The 16,953-nt window shown below is 46.7% G+C and overlaps 1 protein-coding gene across 3 annotated transcripts in view; it reads right to left on the minus strand.

The window, feature by feature from the left end:
* Positions 1-16,953, minus strand: part of sei (potassium voltage-gated channel seizure) — a 283,246-nt gene that overhangs the window by 47,413 nt on the left and 218,880 nt on the right. For all 3 annotated transcript variants that reach the window (XM_084593794.1, XM_084593795.1, XM_084593793.1), the window contains exons 6-7: positions 8,272-8,515; positions 7,339-7,520 (exon numbers count right to left, since the gene is read on the minus strand). In XM_084593794.1, the coding sequence (XP_084449920.1) occupies positions 7,339-7,520; positions 8,272-8,515 (426 nt within the window). The remainder of the gene's footprint in view (positions 1-7,338; positions 7,521-8,271; positions 8,516-16,953) is intronic.

The following is a 16,953-nucleotide window of genomic DNA, read 5'->3' on the forward strand; positions in this document are numbered from 1 at the left end:
GTTTTGGAAGTAGCCGACACTCGGAGCGATCATGGACCTACAAAAGCTGCAGAAACCGGAACTGTTGCAATTGTGTGAGGAATTGGGAATTGATACAAGTGGTTTGGCACGAAAACCTTTGATTATAAAGGCAATCACAGATTTGGGAGCCGATGATGAGGAGCTCAGTGAAGCATGGAACCTCATCGGTCAAAAAAAGGAACAGCTCAGACAGCAGAAGGAGCGGGAAAAAGAGCAGAAAGAGCGGGAAAAAGAGGAAAAGAGGCGTGAGCGTGAACTTGAGAGGGAAAAAGAGGAAAGGGAGCGCGAACGTGAGTGGGAAAAAGAGGAAAAGAAGCGTGAAAGAGAAGCAAAAAAGCTGGACCAAGAAATTGAGCTCCGGAAATTAGAACTAGAGTTGAGCAAGAGGTCGGGCAATTGTCCCCAGCTAGCGGTACCTCTTCTCAACAAGGAGGCAGATTTCAAGATGTCAAAGTACATGCAGCCATATGTGATATCAGGGGATATCGGTCTGTATCTGGCTAACTTTGAGCGAACCTGCGAAAAACTGTCCTTCCAGCGAGACACTTGGTCTCAGAGATTATTGACGGTTCTGCCCTGCGAGGCAGCGGAGGTTGTCGCGCGGCTAAGCAAGGAGGACGCGGACAACTACGAGAAGGTCAAAGCTTGCCTTCTGAGAAAGTATAGGCTTAGCGCCGAGGCGTTCAGACAACGTTTTCGGAAAGCTACTAAGTCCAGGGACGAGAGTTACCCTGAATTCCTGTACAATTTAAGAGTTAATTTGGGCGAGTGGCTAAAGAGCACAGATTCCTACAGTGATAGGGACGCTGTAGTAGAGCAAATTCTTTTGGAGCAGTTTTATAACTGCCTCCCAGAAAAAGAAAGAAATTGGTTACAGGACCGAGGCGAAATTAAGTCGGCAACTGAAGCTGCCGAACTTATTGAGGAGTATGCTTCGCGCCGACAATTCAGCAACCCAGCAGTGGATAGGCCCCGCAATCCCAAGTTCAGTATGAAAAACCGTCAGGAAAGGCACTTTGCTAGAGTTGGAAACGAAGAAATGAAGGTTTCTTCAGGCAAATTCCCTAGAAAGGACGGCAGTGAGAAAAGTGGGGAAGTGACCAACGTGCAGAACACAAAGAATAAGCTTGAGGCTAGGAAGCCGCTCACATGCTTTAGGTGTAATGAGCAGGGTCACATTGCCGTCAACTGCCGGAAAGAAAAGATTGCTTTCTCGTATGTCAGGGACTGCGATGAAAATATGCAGCTTTTAGAACCCTACCTGCATGACCTAGTAGTCAACGGGAAGCCTTGCAAGGTACTGCGCGATTCGGCCGCAACGATGGATGTTGTCCATCCGGCGTATGTATCGCCTTCCGACTATACAGGACAGTGTGCATGGATCCGACAGGTAGTTGAGGAACAGAGTGTATGCTTGCCGATCGCGAACGTGGTCATCGAGGGCCCTTTCGGCGAATTAACAACCGAGGCTGCCGTTTCAGGAAAGCTTCCTAAGTGCTATCCGTATTTGTTCTCCAACAAATCGGACATGCTGCTGCGAAAGAGGGGCATCCTTTTCGGAGACAGAGTTGTGCAAGCCTTAACACGTTCAAAGGCGCGAGAACTAGCTACACTGCTCATTCCAGAAAAATCCACAGCGGAGGAAACGGCAGTTAAAACAATGGTAAATGCGGAAGATAGCAGGTCAGAAAACTTTGAGAGCGAGGCATCTCAGATAAGTCAACTTGAAAGTGAGCTTGATGAGACGCGGAATGAGGACGTTCTTGAGAGTAACCTCTTGCCGCCAGTGTCTAGTAATCTCACGAGACTTTTAAGTGGAACCCGAGAGGACTTAGCTATAGAGCAAGCCAATGATCCCAATATACAGGAGATAAGGGAGCGCCACCGCGCCACTAAGACAGCAAACAATATTTCTTTCGAGATGAGAAAGGGAGTGCTGTATCGCTTATTCAAGGATAAGCGCGGAGTAGAGCGGGACCAATTAGTCGTTCCCCAAAAGTACCGCGGAGACTTACTGCGACTTTCCCATGGCAGCTCGTGGTCATGTCACCTTGGAATAAAGAAAACAAAGCAGAGGCTGTTGCAAGAATACTATTGGCCTGGATGTTTTAAGGACACGGAAAATTTTGTACGGTCATGCGACACGTGCCAGCGGGTTGGAAAGGCGCAAGATAAGTGGAAAGCTCCGATGGTGTTAGTACCAATCATTACCGAGCCGTTTCACCGGTTAGTAATAGATATAGTTGGGCCACTTCCTGTGACCGAGTCAGGGTACCGTTATATCCTCACTATGTTATGCCCAGCCACAAAGTTTCCAGAGGCTGTTCCGCTGCGCGAGGTGACGTCCGAGAGTGTAGTGGATTCGCTGCTGTCAGTGTTTGCACGAGTTGGATTCCCTTCCGAGGTACAAAGTGATCAGGGTAGCGTTTTCACGAGTGTCCTCACCACCTCATTTCTCGAGCGATGCGGCATTAAGGTAGTGCATAGCTCGATCCATCATCCACAGAGCAACAGCGTAGAAAGATGGCACTCTGTTCTCAAACGAGTCCTGAGGGGACTGTGCTATGAAAACAAGCGCGAATGGGATACCTGCCTGCCTGCAGCGCTTTTCGCTTTGCGGTCAGTGCCGCACGAATCCACTGGATTTAGCCCAGCCGAGTTGGTGTACGGAAGGTCACTGCGCTCACCTTTGCGAATGGTGCGCGAAGCCTGGGAGGGGCGCGGAGAAGACCCAACAGTAGTAGAATTCATTCTGAACCTCTTGAATCGCTTACATAACACTAAGGAACTCGTTGAGGCCAGCATGAAGTCAGCCCAGGCTCGTTCCAAGGTGTACTATGATAAGTCAGCCCGTCAAAGGACGTTTTGTATCGGGGACCAGGTGATGTTGCTGAGAAGTTCAAGGCAGAATAAGCTCGAAGTACAGTGGGAAGGACCGGCTGAAGTCGTTGCAAAGCTTTCTAACACTAACTACGCAGTGAAAATTCCCGGTAGGCGTAAAGAAGTGCGCATTTATCATTGCAATCTTATGAAGCCTTATGTGCAGAGGGAAGCCGTGGTAAATCTAACGTTAAACCTTCCCGAGGAGATGGGGGACAACTTGATTTGCCTCAGCGGAAAAGGAAGCAACGCTCAGGAGCTTCTCAAAAAGACGGAGCAGAGAGGAGAACTAAAGAAATCCCAGCTGTCCGATCTGGGCGAGATAATAACAGAGTTTGAGGCCTGCTTCGTGGACAGGCCAGGCAGAACTGATTTGACTGAGCACGATATTGAGCTGACTTCAGACGTGCCAGTGCGATCAAGGTGCTACCGATTTTCTCCAAGGCAAAGAGAAATTCTGGATAGGGAAGTAACTCGCATGCTGGAATTGGGAGTAATAAAACCCTCGGAAAGCGATTATGCTTCGCCTATGATCTTAGTAGAAGCTCCAGGTAAAGACCCTAGGCCTGTGGTAGACTACCGAAAGCTAAATTCTCTCACCAGGGATCAAGTGTATCCTATTCCGAATATTGAGGAGAGAGTAGAACAGGTCAGTAGAGCGGCATATGTGACTACGCTGGACCTTACTCGAGGATACTGGCAAGTACCGCTCACTGAACGCGCCAGCAGATACGCGGCTTTCGTCACTCCGACGGGCAGCTACCAGCCAACAATGATGAGTTTCGGGCTCAAAAATGCTCCATTTTGTTTTTCCCGACTCATGGATAGGGTTTTAAAGGGGTGTGAAACATTCGCGGTGCCTTATTTAGACGACATTGCGGTTTTTTTCCGACTCATGGGCGGACCATATGGTACATCTAAGAGCTGTACTGAGCCTTTTGCGTCAAGCTGGACTAACCGTAAAGGCCGAGAAATGTTGCCTGGCAAGGGCGACCGTGGACTACTTGGGTCACAATGTAGGTCAAGGTTTCAGGAAACCCAGCGAGATTAAGATTTCTGCGGTAGCAGACTACCCGCGGCCGAGCACGAAGACGGAAATTCGAGCATTCCTGGGTCTGACTGGGTACTACAATCACTACATCCCTAACTATTCAGCTTTGGCTAGCCCTCTGACCGACGCTCTCCGCAAGACAGAACCGACAAATGTAGTCTGGGACGAACAAAAGGAAGCCTCCTTCGTAAACCTGAAGGCTGTGCTGATTAGCCGTCCGGTATTGCGAGCTCCAGACTATGGCCGAGAATTCACGGTCCAGTGTGATGCCAGTGATCGAGGGTTAGGTGCTGTTCTCTGCCAGAGAGATGACGACGGTAATGAGCACCCCGTGCTCTACTTGAGCAGAAAACTGAGTTCTAGAGAGAGGGCTTATTGCGCGTCAGAGAAGGAATGCGCTTGCATTGTATGGGCCATTCAAAAATTGCAGTGCTATCTTGGAGGGGCCAAATTCACCGTAGAGACGGACCATTGTCCCCTGGCTTGGCTGCAAACTGCGACATCGAAGAACAGTCGCCTTCTTAGGTGGAGCTTGATTTTACAGCAGTACAATTTTGAAATAAGATACAAAAAGGGGAAGTTAAATGGGAATGCGGACGCGCTTAGCCGCTCTTTCTAAGCGGTCCGAGATGTTCCTCACCATGTATCCAAATTGATAATCAGGTTTTTTTTTTTTTCGTGCGCTTGAATATAGATGACTATGTAAAGCAGCACGTTTGGTTTTCGAGGCATACGTGGGTCCTGAACGTCTTGAGAGTGGGCTTTTCTCGAACAACAATGGCAGTTTTCTTTTGACCTGGTCTCTTCAGACGGGAGCCGAGTGCTTGCTTCGACATGTGGTTGAGTTTCAGATAGCTCAAGCAATTTGGCCTACAACAATCAAGACAACGCGACATGCAACAGCGAGCTTCAAGCGTTCACGTGCAGGCCATTAAGTCGTCTCTTCATGCAGCAGCTGCGGCTGCTGCCCTCCGAGTCTCTTCTGGCGGGGGAGGAGGCTGTTACGACCAAGCATCCGCATTTGCGCGCTCTATTGTTCGCCTGTGGGCATGGAAAAGTTTTGTGAATATGTGGTGATGGTCCATTGGCTCTAAGTGAGCCTGTTTCCAGGAATCCTGTTTTGTAAGCATGTTTTGCTTTGTGGACAACCTGCAAATGCCAAATTGGCCCTGTCAAGAGAACGTCTGGAAAAACACAAAGAAACGTCCCCCTGCGGGAAATAGCAGGAAGTGCTTTCTTTTGTTCACCCTTCCAGTCGAGAAGTGCTATCCTCCAGTGATGAATGCCTCCTATCCAAAGGAGACGACAGAGTGACATGTCCGCTGACGTGCAGGACAAGAGAAGAGCATGACTCATACGGCCATTAAGTGATTTCCCGGGAATGCAGGAAAGATTTGCAATTGTCGAAAAGGGACCATGTTGGGAGCCCTATGCGGCGCCACGTGCACTCGGGTTTCTGAGAAGTAAAACCCCCAGAACCAGCCTGTGGTTTCTTTGCTGAAGAATAGAAATGTACCTCCTCTCCTCGCCGTTCCCAAGCTTTTCCCGCCAACAAGTGATCACGCCCAACGAATGAATGCCGGACCAGTCAGTGCTTCAGACCATCAGTGCAGTGATGTGTTCGATTGGATGCCGATACCTGAGGGGCGTGCCCTGGATTTGGTTGGTCAGCATCTTCAGAGAGGGGCTGGACATAGGGGGTTTTTAAGGACGCTGCAGAGCACGAAATGTCGCTCTGGGCCCTGGGTAAACGGCTCATCCAGTCGCTTCTCGCTATGAACTCTTAACGCTTGTCATTTTGCTGATGTACCCTTCTTCTTCATGTAAATATTCTTGTAAATACGTTTTCTCAAAGTGCCAGTAAACCTGCTTGTACATATTTTACCAACTTCGAAGATTCAGTCCTTCTTCAACCCGGAGTCTCTGCACGCTACCAAGTGAAGGCCGGGTCGCCATAGCCCCAGCGTCACGACAGCATGAAGAGCGATGTTTCGAATTTACAAGCAATCAGTCGTTGCTTAAGGCCTCTTCGAACACGATTTCACAGCAACAGACTATAAAGAGATCTTTTTGAATAACCTCGCCATATACACAAAGCCTGTGGGTATCACAAGAGTTGACTCCGTAAGCTGTAAAATGAAATTTGGGTTGTAAAGTTGACTTGTAATACATTAGGGAAACCAACTTTTTATGTATTTAGTAGGGGCGAAAGCTGGAATTCAAAGACAAAAATAAAAGAAAAAGAAATGAGGTGACAAATTTATATATTTAGACATGTGTGCCAACCTGTATTTCTTGTTCGCCAAGTTCTCCGGTCGACGAGTTCTGCAATTTGCTAACTGACAATCAGTTTAATAATATACTGTGTTGAACTGTGGTTCCAACTTTGATTTTTCTATTCTCCAGTTTCTGCTTTCCCTAAGTAACTATATTTGGTGTGCACAATTTTCTTCCGACGCTAGGCTCAACGTAGCCTCCTATAAGCTGCAAATCTTGTGGATGTGCACTTTTGAACGAAACAAGCGCGAAGAATTGTTTCCACTCAGAAGTATTTAAATGCAGATGCCTTATACACAAATTTGTGCTTAGATCTAGTAAGAAGAAATAGTGCAGCCGAAATCTCTAGGTGCCTCACTTGCGCTTCATTGTGTAGTAGCTGCATGGCTTCGCAAATGCTTCACCAGTCTTCGAACCCACATTTGTCTAACGCTCGTTAGTTAGTTCCGTAATAAACAGCTCACAGTTATGGACATCGGCGTTATTTCCTAAACATGTACGACTTCTTAAATAAAAGATGCGTTACTGCAGATTTAAGCGCGGAAATATAAACGAAGTAAATTTCATGTATTCCCAATACAAGTGAAAGGTGAAAACTCAAGCAGCTACATACAGATGTCTTTATATTTAACAGTAAAAGCTTTCTTAAATTGTACCGACAGCACGTCAAGAAAAACATATCATAGAACACACTTAGCACTTTACAATATAAAATTACAAGAATAATGTGTAGTTAATTCAATGCTTAGATAATCGCTATTGCGAAAGGAAAACCTGCACAGAAATTCGCAGAAAGTTTGAACATTAAAACATTTTCCTACACCGACTCGACCGCGACAGAGCAGCATCTTTGTCCCCCCCCCCCCCCCCATTTTTTTTCGTGTTCCCCCTACTTTGGTCTTTACTACAAGAAAAGATGCTTTAATTCTAGCTCCGTTTGTTATCCAATCTATAGCACACCCCTGGCTTAGAAAATTGTTAGTAAACAACGCAATCCCTTCGTTGCTTATAACTGTCGAGAACGACGGAACAAAGCGATAGCACTACAGCTTTTCTAAACCGCATTTCGGGCACGTCGACAGGCTAGAAGAGATGTACAAAGCTCTCACCTCGTCGGTCTCGGAACCGAACAGGAGCAGATCAAAAGGAATGGCCGCCACCACATCGATGATGAACCAGCCGCGGAGGTAGTGGACAGCGATCTTGCCCGGATGCGAGACCACCTCGTCATTGGAGTTGACGTAGGTGGTCCGGAAGTTTATCAGGATGTCGATCATGAAGAAAATGTCCACTGGGACGGGTTTCCAGAACAATAGCAGAAACGGTTAGAAAGGTTTTCTCTTTACCGCCAGTTATAGAGCATTACTGCCCGTTAGGCAGGCAAGGAATGAGAAAAAAGAAAGTGTATGTGTGTGTGTGTGTGGGGGGGGGGGGGGGGGGGGATAGCTGTTTATAACACGCTTGCGTCAAGAGTCACTTAATGAAAAGTCAGGCATCGTGCTTCAGTGTTTTCAAAGCCCGATGAGTGATGGTGCACCATCGAGTTCAGAACTACAGACCGAGTTCACTCAAACATTTGGGCGATAATAGTTTTCTCGAACATTTCAGCACTACGAAATATATGAATGCCTTACACACGTTTTAATTTATGTTGCATGCATTTAGTTTGGTTTACTTTTTTTCAGTGGAAACAATATCCCATGGCGGTTCGCACAGTCACTTCGTCTGCGTATGCGAGCGTTAACGAAAGTGCTCAGCTGTCATCAGCGAGACCTTGAAAAAGCCGGCGCACCCCAGTAGCCTGCCACGACAATGGATGGGCGAAAAAGTGCCAGCAAATAGAGGTGCGAGCGTGGATCTCAGTCGAGTCACGTGGTGTTCTCTTGCCACTTTACCCAAGCCCGTACGCGCAGATTCATTGGCTGATCCCTTATCGCTCATCCGCTCATCGTGACGTTCGCTGATGGGAGAGAAGGTCATGCAACGGCCTTGTTAAAATCTCAGTGATGACGGCTCAGCGCGCCCGCTGTATACGAGCTTACCGATGAGGTCGATGACTACGATGGGGTCGTCGCCGTACTTCCGGTTACGGCGAGAATCCGGCCTCTGCTGGTCCAGGAGGAAGGCGGCCACGTAAGGGGTGAAGATGGCCGTGTAGATGACTAGCAGCAAAATGACCCAGTCCCACACTGCCTTGAATGGCGAGTAGTGAAGGATGGTCCACTTGTGCGTCCTCGGCTTCTGCAGCTTATACTCGGGGAGCACGTCCGCGCCCAGCGACAGAACCTGCGATAGCGCCAGCGATCCAGCCACGCAAGGAGTCTCAGCGTCATCAGCACCGCGACCGACGCGCACCCAGCGTCACGCTGCTGCGAGCTGTATCTCTCTCTTCGTTAAGGGCCGCCAGGAGATGCGTCCGAGAAGCGGCCGTCACTAGCGCCACCTACAGCCTGTACATATACGCTATGAACTGCGAGAGCGGAGCTAGCGACCCGCGAAGCAGAATTTGTCCATCGACTTTGTTACTTCAGTTAAACACCTTATAGTCAGATTAGGATGCGTCGTATAGCGAGCCGACAAGCGAGGCACCTCTTGAATTCTTCTGCCAGTCGCGAACTTTTGCAAGCAGTTTGTAGTTGATAGTTCTTATCTACTCGTCCAAGTTTCCATCCCGTGTGAGTGTGTTGGGTGACACAAAACTACACTGCATCAAGAAAAAAGCCTGCCGAGGAGCTTCCATGCCTTAGTCATTCTGGATCATAGACTGTGGCTCATCAATGCGTACTAACCTTCCTCACAGTGCTGACAGCGGAAGTGAAAATCTAAAACGAGAAGACTAAATTCATTTAGGTTAAAGAACAAGGCAATGATGCGTGAAACGCTGTAGATTGGCCGCTTCATTTTGTGGTGTTATATAGCTACACTCTTCAAGGGCACCAACCCGTGCACCACCTTCTCTTCAAGTGATTTTAGCCTATCATCCCTGCAAGGTGCCAGGTATAAGACTGTCCCGCTGATCTTCCCAGACAGCGCAGTGTGCAGCAAAGCTCTGGGTGGCGTTCTCGAGCCGCTTCTGGACGCATCAACAAGCGGGGTCCATTAAGCGCACAAATGCGAGCAAGGCTTCAGTAGCTGTTTTTTTTTTTTCTTTAACCACATAGCAACTCCTCTGGACACGCATACGGCGCTCTGCGGGCAAATACTGTACAAACAGATAAGAGACACGAAACAACGACAACAGCAACACGGTTTGAACGGGTCAGATACACTAGAGGGAAGAAAAGAAAGAGAGAAAAAAGAGAGACTCGGTTCATGGCAAAAGCCCATGCTGAGAATATGCGAATAAATATAAATACACACAGTCCCGAGCCATGCAGCAGGTCTCACGCATAGTCAAGAGCGCCCATGGCAAAACCGCGACACTTGGCTGAGGCAGTGGCCTTGCTCGCGCGACAATGCTAGGCAGCGAGACGCCGGTGCAGCGTTACAGCGGTTGTCCATTCTTCCTCTCTCTCTTTTTTTTAAATTTTATTTTGCCCGCATATGTAACCGTCGCGTACGTTTAGTTACAAGAGCTACACACACCGATTCTCCGCCGCCGCTGGCGTGAGACGGCGGAGGCATGCGACGCAAGCCGTCAGGGACGACAGCCACACAGTGATACGTGCAGACAGAGAAGCAACAGCGGTGACAGAAACCAGCCTCGGCTGCCCGAGCGCCTCTGGGGCATGTTTCAAACTACAAGGGGCAGCATCGGATCACTTTTATTAAATATTTGGGCCTCATCAACGTGCCTTTGATAATGTACCTAAGAGCAGCCTCTCATTGCATACCAGGGAAATGATCCGTTGTAGCAATGATGGCTGCTGTTAGTGACAAAGTTATGCGCCCATAAAACACCCTGGATGCTATCAATGTTCACATCTATCAACCTTACATGTGAATACGGCCGACTCTGAAAGTCCTCACGCGGCCGTTCAGGTATTTTGTCTGCAGACACGTGCACATTGCGCACGCGGTGACAAGCAAGAACAAAGGTTTCGCATTAGCACAGTTTAGAAAAGCCTTCCTAGGCGTTAAGGACTCAGTTTTTTTTTTCTTTTTTTTTTTTTTGTAAAACGCGGGTGTAGACGTTACGTTGTCTAATCGACGCACGGAAGACTTTTTCTAGAATGGAAGACTCGAGGAACGAATCTCCTATGCCATCGGCGCCATGACAGTGAGGCAGGTTTCTGGCCCAATCGACAGCATCCATCAACAGCAGCAGCAGCAGCAGTAGCAGCAACAGCCATCTGCAGTAGCAGCAACAACAGCGGAGGCAGCAGCAACACGAGCAAGCGTTAGGCGTACACATGGCGCATGCAGGCACAGCAGCTAAAGTGATAGAGGATGCCCCTCCTACCGCCGTGGCGAATGGAGGCTCCGTTTCGGGATTTCGTCCAAAGCATGAAGCAACGTGGCACCGCGCCCGCCAAGGTGCACGCGCCATCCGCGCGAACCTCTTGGCACCAACGGGCCCATCCACGTGTCTTTCGCACACTTCAGGAGCGCAGGTGCGTTGTTTTTACAACTTCCTCAAGAGTGATTGTCCGTCAACAATTTATTCGACCGCTGACGTGCTCTGACGGCGTTGTTTTTATTTGCCAAAAGATGTAATCACAGCTCGTAGATACATGCGATCGTCTGCGTTTTTATTGCTTTGTTTTTTCTTTTTTCACCTTTGATTTTATTCCGCGTTTTGAATGTTGAAAGCTCGACTTGTGGACCAAACGCGATTATAGCGGCTGCCATTGAGCGCATCAGTGAAGTAACAGAAAAGAAGGCAAATTCTACTTATACGATTGAAGCAAGCGTAACCCCAGAGCATACACAAACCCTACATTCGTTCCCAAGGAAAATTGAAGGTCGAAAAATTACATCGAAGCTTCATTTCCAAAGCATCCAAAACTAACAAAATCGTCGCTTATAGTGTGCTTTTGAGGCGTTCCCTTCAAATATGTCCTCACCACCAGTTTATTTGCTAATGATGTCGATCTCGCATTTCCTCTCAGCTTAGCGCATAGTGTAAGTTGAAATGACAGATGGATGTCGTAAGCTTACCGCAAGACAATAGAATGCTTTTCCATTTATCAGCGCTGCATCGTATTAGCTTCCACAAAACCCAACCTTGATTTAAACTTAATGCTCTTTTCCCAACACGAATGTTCAGTTCGCGACATTAAGACACAGGTCCGGCTAATTATCGAGTGCAGGAGGCTTCAACACAGAAGAGAAAAAAGTAAAAGGTGTTCATTTCCTAGACCTATTTTCAATCACGAACACCGGCTTTGAATTATCAACTGCACTACCCATCGTTCCAAGTGACCGCTGAGGTGTTCCTTTTTAGGCTTGCTCCTGTCTTTGTCGTTTCCAGAAGGCCGATTTTCTTAATATACCTTGTTAATACGCCGAGAAAAAGAGAAACAAAAATAGAGCACAACGTATCAATATAGTGTGAGGCTTGTGGGTGTCCTCTTAGTAGCGATAAATCTGAAGGAAGGTTTGCCTACCGAGTTGCATCTACGTTCTGCCTATGCGACACAAAAGTTAAGAAAACAGCCGAATATGGTAGCGCGACGCCAAGCACATATTTCTACCCTCCTAACGTCTTAGACAATACAGTCGGTTTAAGCATAGACGTGTCTACTAGTTACCGTAAAATATAATTAGCTCTTAGTACCACTGAGCCTGAGAAAAGATAATTAGAGATTAAAACAGACCTATAATCGCTCAAGCTCGAGCGGATAACAAGAAGCCACTCGTCTAACAGTGTGGAAGCGGACTGAGCACAACCGAACATAACATGGCAAGCAAGCTCTCTGAATGAAGTAATGTCCTCGTATAATCAGGCTGTATTCAACACGATTTTGGAGTCGACCACATTGAAATATTGTAAAACGTGATGATGACCTTTCAATCAACAGTGTCGTCCAGCAACTGCGCGTGCGATGGAAGAAATTATTACAATACCAGAAGGCGAAAAACATTAAAATTGCTTTTTGTGCCTCTCTGTACTTTTTTTTTTTTTCTCTTTCAAATACGCTCTCCTCCGCCAAGCCATGAAACAGGGATTTGAGTCAACCGCTGGCAGTCAACGATGCAACGCCAACAAAGCCGCGAATCGAAGTTGTGGGAAAGAGGCTTCAAGTGCAAAAAGCACGGCACTAGCCGATCTATCGTGATTATAAAGTTCGCTCTTTGCTCGCAACCACTGCACAGAAATATTTAAGGTTCACATAGAAAACAGAGTCCGCGTTAACAAAACCCTGAAATACTGGAGTAAAAACAGCAAACGCACAGTAATTCACGTTGAAAGAAAGGTAGACGCAAGTGAATTTGGATTGGTAACTATTAAAGAACTGCGATAGCGGTGTATGCCTCGTGTTTATTACATCCTGTAGTCTCTGATAATCACACGTCTTCATTCTTTACCTGAAGCAAATGTCAATCGATGACCGCCTCAAGCGCTTCAAAAATGAGCAGTTTTTGAATCGATCTATCAGGCACAAAATGCGTGTGGATTCTGCATTGTTGCAAAGGTAGGAAGAAACACAGCACAGTTACTTATTTTTGTTGATCCACAGATAAGACCACATTGGATTAGAGGCTGCAGTCTCTACACGGCTCGGCACGATTGTTATATTAGGGCACAAAAAAACTATTTAAAACCGACCACCCTCCACAACGGTGGAAACACCAGTGGAGTGCACATGGAAACCATATTTTTCTCCTATTCAACTTGCGATTATCTAAGGGAGAGCGTGTTCTGTACCTTACGCAAGGAAACATACTTGCGATATTTTTAATATTCAGCAAGTGTTTTATTTCCCACTCCCGCAAGAGATGACCGACACATATTCGTCGTGCTTTCTTTCTTCTTTATTTTCATCTTCGTTCTCCTTAAATCATTGTTTACTTGCACTAGAGATCCTTATCTCGCGCACATGACCTTCTCTTTGTTTCACTTCTTTATTCACTTTTGCCCTCCCCCTACCCCTCCTCCCACTCTGCTTGATAACTTTCCGCATGTTACTATCAAATCAGTGCACCTATCACAGTAGGCCGGTGCTCACACCCGTGGAGCTGCCCGTTTCCCTAGCTGTTCGCAAATCCGAAAACAAAAACTAAATAATCACCGTCAAGCTGAACCAGAACAGACAGTCGGGACAAACAAGGCCGCTCCACACGGTACACGTGAAAACTGTGTTTCCCTTCGTTGTCTTCTTTCCTTTTTTTTTTTTCTTTCGTACGTTTGTGGGACGAAGCATGAGTAGTATGAAGCTGGCGAAGAAAGCTAGCCGCTAGGCGGCGCGCGCTTCCACTACTGCCATCGGCCCGAATGGAGTCCAAGGCCGCCAGGGTCGATGCCGTACGTGGCCTGGTCACGCACGCTTCCGCCCGCCGCTCTTGCTACTGGCCACCGCTGGACCATGCCACGCACGACCAGCGGGGCCGATAACAGACGAAAACGACATGGACGCGCAGAGTGACCCCGATTCTAACGCATCGGATGTATTTCGCCACCGCAGAACGCTGGCGGAAAAATACGAACAGTGTTCTCGTTGTTGTTCATCGCGTTGATGTTTGCAAAGAGCTATGTACTGATATGTAGAGAAGTTCTGGCATTTCTGAAATCTTCGCCGCAGGCTCACGTATGTATCGCGGAACAGCCGACGTAAATATTTGCCGGCTAATTCACGCGTTAGGCGAATAAGTTCTGCGCGAATTCGCGAACTTTGCAGGCGAATTCGCACGTTAGGCGAACAAGCTTAGTGCGAATTCGCAAAATCCAGAAACGTTCAAAAAGAAAGGTTTGAATTGCACTTAACGATATTGACGTAGTCGAGAGAGCTCAACTAAGATCCTGCGTTTGAGAATTTGTGCATTCGAAGAAAGAAAAAAAAAAACGGACACAATCCTAATACAGAACCTAACTGCGGTTCCACCTCCATCACTGGTTCTAAGCAAACAAGGAGGTTTTCTTAAAAGAATCGGCATGTTTTTCTTTGCGACCAAATGGCGACAACAAGCTATGAGGCAAACTTTTGTTTTGATTTACCTCAGCAGCGACCTGAGAAGTTTCAATGGCTCGCTAGTCCTGTTTGTGCGATGCTTGATATAAGAAGCCTCCCAAAATGAACTAGGCAATATCCTTATTGACCGCTGCCTATGTGCTAGGCCATACCGCGCGTTGCACAATTACCGGCGCGCTGTAGAATGCTTCTCCCAACTAAGCTACGGTGTCCTCGCAGCTGAAATTTCTCACAGAAATAGCATTTTGTCGTTAGTATTTTTTTAATACCAAACTTGTTTGGGGTACTTGACTGATTCAATCAGAAGAAGTCAGATGTTCCCACTGTATGCGGGGGCGGCGATGCCGGCGCTATCGCTTGGACAGCGGCTCGTCTTGCATGGCCATCGCCGCATACAATAGGAACATCCGCTTTCTTCTGATTGAATCAGTGAAGAACCCTAAACAAGTTTATTATTAAAAAATACTAACGACAAAATGGTATTTCTGTGCGAATATACACTCTTTCGCGTTCATAGAATAATCACCCTAGCGATCTAGAATATGTTGTCCTCATGCATCAGTTGAAATCACTCTCATATGACTATCATAAAGTTTTTATTCCAGCAAATAATTTATTATCAACATCTTTTAAAGCCTGGCAAGTAAGTTAAACATCGCTGGGCCAAAAACCTCCAATAAATTCACAGACTAACAAAAAAGCACCTCGCTGCCTGTAAAGCGTGCACCGTTGCAAGCAGAGTGGTATTGTGGAGAAGACCAATTCAACCAAATGACGCGATGAAAGCTCTCGAATGAACATCATTTGGAATATTATTTTAAACAAACATAACACTCACTTTTATATTATTCAGGCATTTCAATGAACAAATTTCTTTTAGATAACATTGTTTCTAATGAGGTGTGCCAATTCGGTATTCTTAGCGAGGCCAGTCCACAATTTAAGCTGAAGCCATATAAGGTTCAAGTTAACGCTAATATAGACGATGACCTGAAGCAAACGATAGCTAAGCGTAGTCTTATAGTTAAAACTGTGGTGCCATCTGAAGCTGTGGCAGGGGATTCAAGCGTCATCGACCGTGATGCAAATAAGAAAGTTTACAGTGATAAACCTACCTGCATCTATACCCCCTCTTGTGACAACAAATGTTGCAAATATATAACAATACAAACCCTGACTCTGGATTCACAAGGTCAGAAAGCACAACCGCAAGATAATTACAGCAGCCTTGATTTCAGGAAATAAGATATCTACTGTCCTTGTGTACAGAGAGAGGAAGAATACTTCAGTGAGTGAACTAATTTAATGGATCAGGGTGATTGATTGATTGACTGATTGATTTAATGAATGGTTGATTTATTTATTTATCCATATATTGAGTGAATGAGTGAGTGAGTGAGTGAGTGAGTGAGTGAGTGAGTGAGTGAGTGAGTGAGTGAGTGAGTGAGTGAGTGAGTGAGTGAGTGAGTGAGTGAGTGAGTGAGTGAGTGAGTGAGTGAGTGAGTGAGTGAGTGAGTGAGTGAGTGAGTGAGTGAGTGAGTGAGTGAGTGAGTGAGTGAGTGAGTGAGTGAGCGAGCGAGCGAGCGAGTGACCGACCGAGCGAGCAATCACCATAAGAATCATCAGGTCTTCGTCGTCTCCGCACTGTTTCTGAGAATTACATGCACAGAAAGTGATTCTCCCCCAAACGAAGCGCAAAGGGCATGGCGGCGAAAACCAGACATTTAATGCCTAGCCCTGTCTGTTTGCATCCTTATTTCCGTTTATGAAAACATCAAGGAAAGCAGAGGATTCACAGCAGTCGCAGAACGAGGGTCGAAGTGAGCGAAGAAAATAAAGCGAAGTCAGAGGGAGCGAAAATAAAGATGGAAGGAAAGCAGGGAAGGCCAACTCGGCGCAAATCTATTCTGGGAAATACGCGCACCGCCGCGCACGCTCTTTCACTCATCGGCGAGAACAGCGCCCTTGGGCTCGGGAAAACGGTGTCGTCGCAGCTCAATAGCGCCCCCTCGTCCTTTCTCGGTGCCGGAGAGGCTTTTGTGCCTTTGCTGCCTCCCAGCTGTTTCGCGTTTGTTGGTGCTTCGCTTTGCCTTTTGCCTTTCTCTAATTGCGGCATATGCGTTATTTATAGAAGAGAGAGAAAAAAAAACAAAAAACTCTGCGCTGTGTAAAAAAAAAAAAAAAAAAAAAACGAACAGAACGTGCTTTTACAGTGATACAAGCCAGGAGTGTTTATCTGCCTCGTTTCTTTTTTTTGTTTTTCACCTTTCCGCTTTATTCTTAGGCCAATAACTATAAGACAGTGTTCTCACTGCCTGGTCTGAATGCGTTCCAAACGCCAGTTCACTTTCCTTTTTCTTGATTCTTTCCCTGCTCAATCATGCCGCGATCTTAGGGACGGTAGAGATCTTTTCTGCGATAAAGCTCGCAGGCCCATTCATGCTTGAAGCAGAGACATTTCGCACTTGAAACGGTGCGAACTACGGGTACACTTCTTCGGACCAAAAAGTAAAGATTGGATTTTGAGGCATCAATTTTTTTTTAAATAATTTTTAAACAGCTTGCTTGAGTCAAAACGAAATGTTTTTCCCGCAGGCGTCAAGTTTTACGTTCTACAAATATGATGCACCAATAGACCCAGGACAAAATACC

This window comes from Amblyomma maculatum, chromosome 2 (assembly GCF_055883805.1).
Source record: "Amblyomma maculatum isolate TAMU_Amacu chromosome 2, ASM5588380v1, whole genome shotgun sequence".
Classification (NCBI taxonomy): Eukaryota; Metazoa; Arthropoda; class Arachnida; order Ixodida; family Ixodidae; genus Amblyomma; species Amblyomma maculatum.